The 12,650-nt window shown below is 40.9% G+C and overlaps 1 protein-coding gene across 6 annotated transcripts in view; it reads left to right on the top strand.

Moving 5' to 3' along the window:
* The window catches only part of frya (furry homolog a (Drosophila)), a 190,521-nt gene that overhangs the window by 9,326 nt on the left and 168,545 nt on the right, over window positions 1–12,650 (top strand). For 2 of the 6 annotated variants that reach the window (XM_013133157.3, XM_013133146.3), the window contains exons 1-2: window positions 281–813; window positions 10,842–11,041. In XM_013133157.3, the coding sequence (XP_012988611.2) occupies window positions 744–813; window positions 10,842–11,041 (270 nt within the window). In that variant the 5' untranslated portion in view covers window positions 281–743. Of the gene's footprint in view, window positions 1–280; window positions 814–10,841; window positions 11,042–12,650 lie in introns of those variants that run through there. The other 4 variants (XM_013133153.3, XM_013133152.3, XM_020044499.2 and 1 more) reach the window with 2 other exon arrangements.

Here is a 12,650-nt window from a genome sequence, read left to right as displayed (position 1 = left end):
TTCAAATGACATCACTTCTCCTCACCTACAACCTTCTATACTGAAACACCCCTCCTCTCTTAGTCTGAGTCTCAGGCACCTCAGTGACACTCAGCAGCTACACTAGCCCCAGATCCTCTGAAGTTGATGTGTGCTGTTATGGGGGAGATTCCCCTCATGGCCGTCATCAATATCAGGACTGGCCGGCACACAGACAAGGAGAGGTTATTATTAACTGCACTCCGCTAAGGGGATTGCTTCCTGCTGTCCCAGGCTCCACGCAGTTATTTAAAGGAAGCTCGAGCATTGCCACCCACCTCCTGCCTGTGACACAAAGCTTTAGAGATACAGGGAGCGAGAGGGGTAGAAAGAGTGAGGGAGGGAGAAAAAAAGAAAGAGACAGAGGGAGAGAGAGGAAGGGATTGAGAGAGGGAAAAATCCAGAGAGGGAGCAGGAGAGGAAAGACAGGGACGGACTATTCATAGCAGTAGAGCGACTGAGGACTGAGAGAGAACATGGTAGAGTGAGAGAGATAGAGATCAGATAAGTGAATGACTCAGGAAAGACTGAGAGGACCAAGAGAGGACCAAGAACCAGGAGGAGGCAGAGGGGTAGATCAGTGACAGTTGGTTTTGGTACTCACAAGAGCAGCAGGAGTGTTGTGTATCCAAGCGAGGTGAAAGTGACGGTTGTTTAAACAGCTGCTCCCGGGCTGCAGGAATAAACAACAACAGGGAGACTTTCTCCGTGTGCAGCCCGCAGGCATGGCAAGCCAACAGGACTCTGGCTTCTTTGAGATCAGCATCAAGTCTCTTCTCAAGTCCTGGAGTGGCTGTGAGTATAGCCAGCCTAGCTGTTTGTGCCTAGTTTACTGCCGTTAGTGTTAACTTAGCATGAATTATTCAGAATGACGGACAGAGTAGGGATGATAGTGTATGTTAGTGCTTTGTGCACATGTTGGTCCAACTACTTAGTGATGTCTTCACCCATGGGGGGGGCTTGGTTTATTTTATGTGGGGTAGGTTCAGGTTAGGCTTGTTCCTATATGGGCTGCCTTCCAAGGAGTTTAAATAGCTGATGTACCATGCTGGGCTACCCTAATAGGATTATAGGTTCAGCTCCATTGCATGGAGGGACTTTCCAGAGCACAGCTTCACCAAACTTCCATTTCCATAGAGATGCAAGATGGATAGGATGCTATACATGGTATTTTCCCAAATGGCAATAAAGCACAATAAAACAAGGTCCAAAAGCTGTAGTTGAAGGAAAAATACAGACAGAACAGAACTCCGGTCTAGATGTTTATTCGAGGTGCATTCAACTAGTAAATAACTAATAAAGTGGGCTTTTTCTCCTTGAGTACTATGCTGGGTAGAGGTGTATACTGTGGCCTACTGCAGAACAGGCTGTCCTGGTGCTTTTACTGTCTGCTTTGACACCTAGCAATGACTTTGCACAATTCCTGTTGGAGCAGGATATTTTGCTGCTGATAAAAGCACTGGCATCCATTGTTTCACTGGCTGTGCTTTAAATGTGAGCTATATAATTATTTCTAATATCTTAATCGCATCTCAAAAACATGACATCCCTTTAAGACATTATGCAATGAATCACAAAATGAAAACATTATGACAGAAAGAGAGACAAATGTATGGTAAGTGTTGGATCTTAGCCGCTGAATGGGAAAGCTCTGGTGTCTCTACAGCTCACCCTGACGTGTGTGTGTTTGTGTGTGATGCACAGTGACAGCATAAGGTAAACAAAGCGTCAGTCTCTAAGGAGGGGGTCTCTCACTAATCCATATCCAGGTCTAACACACTGGTTGGCTCAGATCAGGCATTTTTACAGTGTTTGGCAGTAGCACATGTTTCAATTTTGTTCTCATGTTCTCTCTGCCACTTGTTGTCTGAGGATGGTCTGTTTTCAGTCCATTACAGCACAGAAGGAGCAGCAGCGAGGGACTCTAGTGCTCTCTCGTAATTCCCAACAAATTATCCTGTAAGGGTGATCCTAGTGCAAGACGTCAGTGCTGCATTTTAGATGCTAAATGGCAGCCTTACCTACTGGCAAAACACATTGAAAATATGTCTTTAGATTAATGACTACGAGTAAAATATTTCAAGACCTTCTACTAGTTTGGTATTTCACAATAGAATTAACACAACCAAATGTTATCATTCTCACAATTAGTCATTGATTTGATTGGTTTGAATATTTCATTAAAATGTACTTTAAATAGTGTCACTGTCACTTCTCTTGCTTTGTCTACTCTACAACCCCCCCACCCCATCCCCATGTCAGGCCGCAAGAACATAATTGTGGTTCAGTGGTACATTTTTATGACACAACTTTTAAAAGGAGGCTGTCAACCACCTCTTTTTAGTCCTCTAGAATTCAACACCCTTTAGAAAACACTTGCTGACAAACTGGCCAGCCCTCAAATGTCCATTCAAGAGCCAATACCTTAATCACTATTATTGTAATGTGGTCTCCTACACCAGTGGTTTCCAACCTTTTTCAGTTCCTGTACCACCGACAGAATTTTGCTCTGCCTGGAGCATCCCTGAAGTACCCCCCCATGTTCATTTTACAAGTAAGCCTGTGGTGTCATGAGTGTTTTCAATTACCCCATGTGGAGAGGCCAACCCCTGGTTGTGAACCACAGTCCTAAACTAAGGTTGAAAAGGGAACTCCTTAGTAGAAGCCCAAACGCATTTTCAAAATGGGCATAGCCCAGAATTACCCAATTTCACATATACTTCATCTACCTGAACATTCTCACAGAAAGTGTGTGTCCCAGATATTTGTGAATGTATTCTGTGAATTACATTCAGTATATTAAAACCACCACAGAGAAATCTATTATTGCGTATTTTCCAACTCTAGGGACATATAGGTTCACCAAAATCACAATGAGACATCAATGGTGCATGTGAGTCCAGCTGACACCCCAGTATCATGTACAATTCTGCAGAGGACATCTGGCTGTTCTTAATGGTGCTTGGGATTATTTCCTGGCAAAGTAACATAGCGTCATGACAGAAACATTAGCATTTTCTATCTCTGATGCAAACTTTAAAAACACAAGGGTTGTCTTAACTAGTAGAGCATGTTCGAACAACTCCCTGTTGTCACTAATACCCAATTTACACACGCCTAAATGCCGCCATTTGACCGTTCTGTAAGTTATATGCAGTGTTTTCTTTATGTGCCTGTAAAAATCTATCAGTGTTCCTAATTCTTGCACAGCTGATTATCAAATGAAGCCAACGAATGATAGTACACACTATGAGGCTGTAACAATTGCTGAGTCCATGCACTGGTATAACTCCAGGGCAATAATGTTTTATCTTCATTATTTGCTTTCAAAAATACGTCAGCCAAGCAAATGTTTTGTCGTTAAGTTACACAGTAATGGCAGATCTGTTCCCTGACGTGCTTTGTCACACTAATAACAACAACTCCCCCAAAAATGAAATCCCTTAGGTCTTTGTTGTCGTCATTGGAGGTCAGATATTAAACATCAGACCACTAGCTTCCCAAAAACTTTTTAAGGACATACTCAACTAGACTTTGTTCGGCCTTTTACACATACTTGTGTGTGTGCAAATCTGAATGTGTGCGTGTCAAGGTTATTAAAACCAAAATAAAATAAAAATCATTTAGTGAAGCTGAAATATACATTTAAAGGAGAAGTTCTGATAAGTGATGTGTTAGCAAACATTTTACAAATATGAGATGAAAAGCAAAGTATTAATGTATTATTTTTCAATTTACAGAATTATTTTTCAAGTTGAGTTTTAGTGTGTGTGTGTGTGTGTGTGTGTGTGTGTGTGTGTTTGCACGTACAGTTGTACTATCTGAGGGAGGACCAAATACACATTATTTGTGAGAAAGAGAGAGGCGTCATTGTTATCGGTTGGCTGCATTGTCCTTTAGGGAGCGCCACCATGCCCAGAGAGTTTGTCAGTGGCAGCGTGCTGGTGATGTAATGCCCAGTGTGCCTTGGGTAGCCCTTGTTTGCAGAGTCACATGTAGCCACCCCCAGTCCCAGCCCATGATACAGAGCTCAGAGCGACTGGCCACACTGGCTCCTTTCTTCAGATCAGCCATCTACAGCTTAAAGCATGCAACATGAGACCCATTCAGTCAAGGGATTTCAGTCGTCCCAGGGAACGTTTGAGTGATCTTGCTTTTAGCTGACTGTCCTCAATATTCATTTAGGAGATGTAAGATTTAATCAAAACATGGTGGTGTTTGTAACTTTGGTAAAAGTACTTCCTTATTTTTGCATGCAATTCAGTTAACTGAGATAAATGCAAATAAAATAAAAAAATCTTTATTTTTTTATATTTCAATAGACTAACAGTCATCATGTTTCATTGATGAGCCATTAGCTTAAATTGAAACATGGTTGTATTCAGTGCTTAGCTGAAAGTGTACTTTCATTCTTAGATTTGTTTGAATTTCCATGTGTTGCGCCATCATTTCAGAATGCTGTTATGTCTCAAATTATGTTTATTTACAACACAACACACCAATAGACACATTGTGAACATACAAAGCTATAACTGATATCACAAGTGAGTGTCATAACAGACCTTAGTAACTTTTTTGTATTTCTTGTTTTTCTGTGTACCTTGAATCATTTTGTCACTCTTGTTAGGTTTCAGGATCATGTACGATTGTCTCTGGATTTTTGGATTGTTCTTTGTATAAGGGTCATAAAAAACTAATGCTGGCTTGGCATTTGGGGCGTTAGCATGCACCACATGTTCTTAAGCCTCGTTCACACCAGACACGGCATAAAATTACCGTACGGTAATTTAACGCAAACATTGCAATCAATCTACGCAAAAAAGGCAATCAGTCTTCCGCATCTTCATAACCAGTATCGCAAAGACGGAGGAGAACCTCATTTTGCTAGTGTCTAGCCACCCTTGTTTGTATGATACTACCTCGGACGTTTACCGAGACCTAAATGTTAAAAATGCTGCGTGGAAAAGTGTAGCCATGCAAGCATGAGCAGAAGCTTTCTCAGTTTATGTTTCGTTGTAGTAGATAAAACGAAAACGTCATCCAGGCTGTATATATATATATATATTTTCCCTCAAATATGATTTAACCAATCAGGTCTAGGATATGTCCCGCTCAAATATTTAGCGTTTCAAACTTTGATCTGGTAGGCTATTACAAATAATTAATGAGCTGTCAAATCTATTTTTGCGATGCCATAAACCCGTAATTGAAAGCTACATATTAGCTCTTCTTCGGTGGTACATCAACTTCCGTTTCTGATACCGTACGGAAAAGCACCGCACAAGTTGGAAAATTTCAACTCATGCGACACACCTGCCGTACCGCAACCAAATCTGGCCGAGTACGGATTGCTTTCTATTGAAATGAATGGACTTCCGCCAGAACGCATAAAGATTGCCGTGTCTGGTGTGAACGAAGCTTTAAAGCTCTCAAGGCCTTCATTAGTTCAATAGAACTGTTCACTTACTGAGAGGAAGGATTTTAGAAGACTTTTGTTGGCTAGGCTTAGCTATACTCCACTGAGCTAATTTAGCTTCAGTTGGTTAGCTGAGCCTGACAAAGGCCTCTGTTTACATTCTGCTACTTTGCACTGTGCCTCATGTTCTTGTGGAGGGGAGGGAGAGGAAGAATTAGAAGGGATGGAGGAAGGAGGGAAGGGGAGATGGGATAGAGGGGGTGGGAGTAAGGGGAGGGCTGACAGTATAGTGTGTACCCCGGGATAAATATAGTCACACAACTATGCCACCGTAGCATGTTAGCCCTCGTCACTCCAACTGGCTGCGGCTAAAAATTCCAGCCTGACCTTCACTCTTGCAAGGCAGCACAGAGCAACAGAGACAAGCTGAAACTGACTGGGAGAGACAGATAGAGAAAGAGAGCGAGAGGGAGACTCATTTAATTCAAAGACCTTTTTCGACAGATCTGGTGTGGGTCTAACACCATGGAGCGTACACCCAGGAGCACAGACACACAGCCTACAGAACCCAGGGACAGACAGACAGATGGATGTTAGAGGATTTTGTAGTGTGTATTTGTCTTGACTTTTACAACCCTGGATAGTATACCCTCATTCCCCACTATGGACAGCACGGCTGTATGCTGGAGCAAGGCCAGTGTCATCAGCTTCATCAAGGGCCTGGGTAGGTGCTGAGCGAAGCAGGTGGTAGGCTGCTTAGGTTGTTGGTTAATTCTGGGGTCGGTCTAGGTAGATATTGAGATGTTGCTGTGGTGCGATGTGAGATGCTTTCGGTTCTGAGGTGGACTAGTCAGTGTAGGTTCTAGGCTTGGTAGGTGGGTTGGTGATTGCTGGGTAGGTGGAAAGTAATGCAGGGTACCTCTTAGATTAACCTGGGTAAGTCCTCAGCTACGCCTTGGTGTTGGACTAGTTGCGTGTCAGGTGGGGCTGGGTACGGGCAGAGCTGGGATAGGGGCTTGGTTGGGCTAAGCTTTGCTGAGTAGTGGCTGGGCTGTTCTGAGTAGATGCCTATAACAGTACTGGCATTAGCATAGTTGGCCTGGATAGGGGGATAGTAAGTTGATAAACTGTGCTGTGGTGGATTGAAGCCTAAGAAAGTGTAAAGCTGTTCTATGTAGAGGTTGGTAGGGGTATAGGAAGGAACAAGGATAGGCTGGGTTAGGGTGGCTAGTGCCTAGAGCACGGCTTTGATGATGATGTGCTTTAAGCCGTGCCAGACAGACACACATGTTGGGCATTCTTGGACAGAGAAAAAGGACATAATACGAATGCTCCATGTGCTGGAGTGAAGCAGCTCTAGACATGGACAACATATCTTGCATGGCCAGCCCCACTCTCTGGCGACCTCTGATTCTCTGCTTGCTGCAAAATTGTAACCAAAGTTTTCACTATCTGTGAACTTAGAAATTGTTAGGAATACTGAGAGGTTCTCAAAAACAATTTGTTGCCATGACAATTGTTTTTGCTAGTTTCATATGTGAGGATTTCATCTTTAGTTCTACGTCTATGTACTGGTTTCCCACAGGGATCACATTTCTAACAATGTGTGCCTTACACACTGTGCTGCACATTTCTTTGTATTAGTCATTGCCTTGTACTGTCAATACTGAGTAGTTGGGTGAATAAAGGCTTATCTAGTCCTTCATTTCTGAATGATCGCCAGAATATAAAACAGTTATGATTATTTAATTGCCACTTTTTATACATACAGAAACAGTCCAAAGTCTGGGCTGCCCATTCAAGGGAATGGTTGTTTCCAAAGCTGTATACACTGATGAGCCAAAACATTATGGCCACCTGCCTAATATCTTGTTGGTCAAGCTACGTGCCACCAAAACAGCGCCAACCCGCCGAAGCATGGACTCTATAGGACACCTGAATGGTGTTTGGGACCAAGACATTAGCAATAGATCCTTCAAGTCCTGTTAGTTTTGAGGTGGAGCCAACGTGGATCAGACTTGTTGGTCCAGCACATCCCACAGATGCTTAATTGGATTGAGATATGGGGAATTTGGAGGCCAGGGCAACACTTTGAACTCTTCATCAAGTTCCTTAAACCATTCCCGAAACAATGTGTGCAGTGTGGCAGGGCATATTATCCTGCTGAGCAGGAGCACCAACAAACCTTGCTGTTTCAGAGATGCTCTGACCCAGTCATCCAGCCAAAACAATTTGGCCCTTATCAAAGTCTCTCAGGTCTTTACTCCTGGCCATTTCTCCTGCATCCACTACATGGACTACAAGATCTGATTGTTCGCTCTAATCTACCCAGACCTTGACATTAAAAGATGTTAAGGAGATGATCAACATTATGCACTTCACTTGTGAGTGGTCAATGTTTTGGTTCATCAGTGTATATACAGCATGCAGTATTTTCTGGCCTAGGATGGTTCAGAGCACAGTATTGCCTGTGCTGCTTCCGGTGCACAGGCAATACTGCAGCCAGGAAATAAAATCAATGTCACTGCTGTTATAGCAAAAACTCTTTATATCTTTCACCATTGTTTCAATGAAATAAAGTATGAAATCCCTGAGAAGAATTGCAAAACATAAATACTGTGGGTGAATGCTTATACTGAAGTGGTACATATTCGCCATAGGCAGCCACTTAGACTGCTGAACCACCGTTGGACACATCCAACTGAAATGTAACTTGTGCTTTTAACCCGATCCCACGAGATTGGAGGTGCATGGGGCTACCACATAGGGTGCCTAGGGATCAATTTGATCAACTGTCTTGCATAGGGACAGAATAAAGTATTTTACACCTAAGTCAATCCAGCAAACTTTTAGAATGCAGGGTGTTGTTAACTTTCTTTAGCACACATCTCGTTCTGTTCTCCGTTACTGTCAGACATGGCCAGGCTTAAAAAAACATACAGTAGAGAACTCAGGTGTAATGATTTGTGTTCTGTGCAGTGGTGTACGGAACTATATACCATTTTAAATGTATATGACCCCATAAAATGCAGACGATTCTGCAAGGAATTAGACCCAACACTGGCAGATACGCCAATATCCATGTATTTATTTTCCATTCAGACATCATAATAACATTAATGAATTCATATTCATACTTTAATGAGAAGTTATGAAATGACTTAACGGACAAAATTAGGTCAGAGAACAGTCAGTTGAATCCAACATATTTTGTTATTTGTATTTGTAATGTGTAAGAATAGGAAGTAGAACAATTCATAAGAATTCCTCAGCATTTATAAAACATGTATGAGCATGTTTAGCAGGTATAATGGATTGTTGGATAATGTAACCCTTTCTCCTTTCATGCACACAGATTCAACCTTTGGTTTGATGTATACATTAGATAATTGACTCGAGCAAAGATCAATCAATGCCTCAAACAAGTTGATTTGTGTTATTCAATACCACTCGATAGTCAGTTACACATTGACTATAGAAGCCTATGCTGTTATTGTATTGTTTATTAATATGCCTTCAAATTTATTTATTTTCAATCTGCATCTGAATTAACTACCTTATGTTTTCACTTGTTTAAAATGGCACATTTGAAGAAAGAAATACTAAACAGATATATTTTTTTTGCAGAGAATTTCTATCTCCTTTGGCAGACAGTTTGCAGTACGTAAGTGTGGCTTAGTTGTTGCATTGTTTCCACAGAATACAGCTGTAGAAATATGTCTGCCCAGTCTGTAGTGAGATAAACAGGCTACATTCACAGTGTGGTGAATATCAGACCTGGATTTAAGCAATATTTGAAATTGTTCAAATACTTTAAGCATTAGTCTCCTTAGAGTTTTAAGTGGGTACAAAAATCCAGCGTACATTTGGTAACACAGCAATAGGATTGTGAGTTTGTTAAACAATATTGTCACAGCCTTTTTCTTTGAGGTTAGAAATATTTCGGTTTATGTGTGCATGGGGTGGAGGTATACTATGCACATTCCACTTGTGGGTGGAGGTATACTATGCACATTCCACTTGTGGGTGGAGGTATACTATGCCCCAAACAAGGTGTTCCTTCCAAACATAACTCATCATGGCATTTTGCCTTTACTGAATACACAACACTGAACATGATTTAATGTACGTTTCTCCCATGTTGATCTTTCTGTAGCTTGGTAACCAAAATGTCCATGAAAGTGGAATGTTCTATGCAACCACACGCAACCACACCCTAATGAGAGAACATGTAACACCCAGATCTGTCCAGTTCGGCAGTTAAAGTCGGTCGCAAAAGGTTTTACCAAGCACTAAAGCAGATTTACACCAGTTCACTGAGCTAGAAATACAGTGCTGGATTGATCCATGCTGAGTGAACAATTCATACTATTAATTAGACATCAGCCTTTTGGCTATTTTTAGCAACGTATTTTGTTTTTGAGGAGTAAAACAATGGTATAGTGTAACTAACATGCCTGTGTTGTTTCAGTATTTTATGCCATGTGGCAGCAAATAGGGAAGCATTTAGAGAATGTGATCGCTTACTGAAAAGTGAGGCAGGAAGGTGATTTGTCATTTTTTCCTTGTGCAAGACAGTTACCTCTTTTTGTTCCAGTTGCTCTGGAGAGGAGTCTCTTCTAAATCACTGAAATGTAAAATGGAAATGTTATGGCCCAGTCCAGGCCATCTCTGTTTAAAGTCTCTACTGCATTACATTGTTGGCAGAAAATCAGTCAAGAGATTTCTTTTCTCAAAGGGCAATGACATCTTGAACAGTAGATGAAAACAGCTGCTAGAAGCTAGCAAGGTTGTGTTCACATTATCATTGCCAGCCACAGATAAGGTTTATATCAGGAGGCTAATGCAATGGAGTATTAGGACAGAAAACCAGCACGTTCCCCTTTCCTCAACTAACTGGTGGAGTAATTTTCTGGACCAAAACCTCAAACAAGGAAGCACTTTACAAACCAAGAAAGCAAGGCACAGAATCAAAGGTTAAGTTGCAGATGCAATACAGCAAGTTCCCACGGTACCTTGTGAGTCAAAATTTGACAGATTAATTTTTCTTTTTTCTTACATTGCATTTAGAAATCATACAGATTCAAGCGGTACAGCCACCTAAAAAGACAGTACACTACTAGCAACACTACATTGCTGCAATTAGAAAATAAAGCGTTGAACACTGCATGTCAAATGTATATACATTTTCTTACTATTATATTACTTGGTTAGAATGACTAAAAACACTTTTTTTCAGCAATGACCTAGGAGCAAATGGGGTTGACTGCCTTGCTCTGGGAAAGAGCATCACTTTGCTGGCTCCATTCTAGTGATCTTTCCGTCTAGAAGCACTAACCACTAGGTGCCCATACAGCCTATATAGATTCTTAACCCGGCCTGTCTGTGTGTTGTTGTGTCCCCCCAGCATCTCCTGTGGGGAACGGATACAGTAAGCCGCCCATCCTTCCTGTGCTGAGTCCCCAAGGAGAGAAGGGTACTCCAACCATGATGCCCATTAACATCGACCCGGAGAGCCGGCCAGGGGAGTATGTCCTCAAGAGCATGTTCGCCAACTTCACCACGCTGTCCGAGCGCAAGATACGCATCATCATGGCCGAGCCGTTGGTAAGCCAATTTAATCTGTCTGTCGATTTATCTGTGTCTCTGTCAATGCTGTGCCCATAACATGACACCTATTTTGCGGATGATCTGTGTGTTTTGGTATTTTTGATTTTGTACTGTAATTTTGCTTATCTGGAATGCCAATCATTATTAGGGATTGGGTAGGTTACTTTTTAAATGTAATCTTTTACAGTTACAAGTTACCTGTCCACATTGGTATCAGTAACGCAACTTTTTGATTACTCAAACTCAGTGACAATCTGATTACTTTGAATTACTTTTAGATTACTTTCATATTAAGAGGTATTAGAAAACAAACAGGAATAGCCTAATTTAACCAATCAACAACCAATTGGGATCAATCAATGTTAGAGTTTACATAGCTGGCCAAAACCAGAATTAGCATTTTACCTTATGGGTTATGTACAGCGCCTTTGGAAAGGGTTTCTAAACCATTGCTTTCTACTTGGGCTACATCTCTACATTACACGCTAAATGTCTGTCAGATATTCAGTCATTCCAATTAATCCAGTGACCCTCAATCCTCCAGAATCTGACTTTTTATCTGAACATAACCCAAAATCTAAGGATGTGTTAGTCTATTCTGTTATTTGTGTTTTATTCATGTTTTTAACTGCTTCAAAATATTGTTGAAAAATAAATGGACATTTCTCAAAAAGGGTATTGATATTATTGTATATAAAAATCTAGGTATCCATAGGTTTTCCTGCGTACACAAAGTCTGCAGTATTCTGACGTTTTGCTTCACAACCACCAACATTGTCACAACGATGCAGAAAGCCCAGGCATGCTCGCAAAAACCCATGCGAACATTATTAGGGCCACCAGTGGTGGATTATCAAAACGCAAATGAAAGGACTGTGATTATACAATTGCACTCTTAGCTTAAAGTCAATGTCGTCAGCAGTGATAACCAATAAACGCAATTTTCTGAGATGCAAAGCAAACAGAATCACATGACCTAGGCTACCTGTATGGATGGTGTTGAGATGTCTGCAACAAATGCTGTTGAAAGCATCATCATGCTTTCCAACACACCTTTTTTCTTAAAATATCATGATAAATTCCATATAATGTGTTATCTTGAAGGCAGCGTTATCGCTATCTAACAAATAGTTGCCTAATCTTCTAAACAATTCCAGTCTGAGTTGTTCAGTGCATTTGACAAATAAACCGTGATACTTGATATTAAGATATTACGGCAGGTAGGCCTATTACCTAACACTGTTTGGAGAAGGATGCCTCAATAGTAGATATCTAAATCACAATAATATTATCATAGATTTGGCCTGAGGCATGCAATTGTTATTTTGGTTCAAATAACTATGTTTTTAAAACATTTAAAAATCAAACATGCAAAGTGTCATATTTATTTGTGCAAATATTATTTTTCAATTTAAGTAATCTATCATATTTTCGAAAGTATCTGTAATCCGATTATAATATTTTAGTGGGTAATGTAAGGGATTAGAGTTGCTGTTTTTTGTAATCCTTCACATGTAATCCTTTATTTGTAATCTGTTACTCCCTAGCTCTGATCATGACGATATATTACATCATGACGATATATAAGATCATTTGTGAACGTCAT

Source organism: Esox lucius, chromosome 1 (assembly GCF_011004845.1).
Source record: "Esox lucius isolate fEsoLuc1 chromosome 1, fEsoLuc1.pri, whole genome shotgun sequence".
Taxonomy (NCBI): Eukaryota; Metazoa; Chordata; class Actinopteri; order Esociformes; family Esocidae; genus Esox; species Esox lucius.
This window is presented reverse-complemented; position numbering and strand designations above follow the sequence as displayed.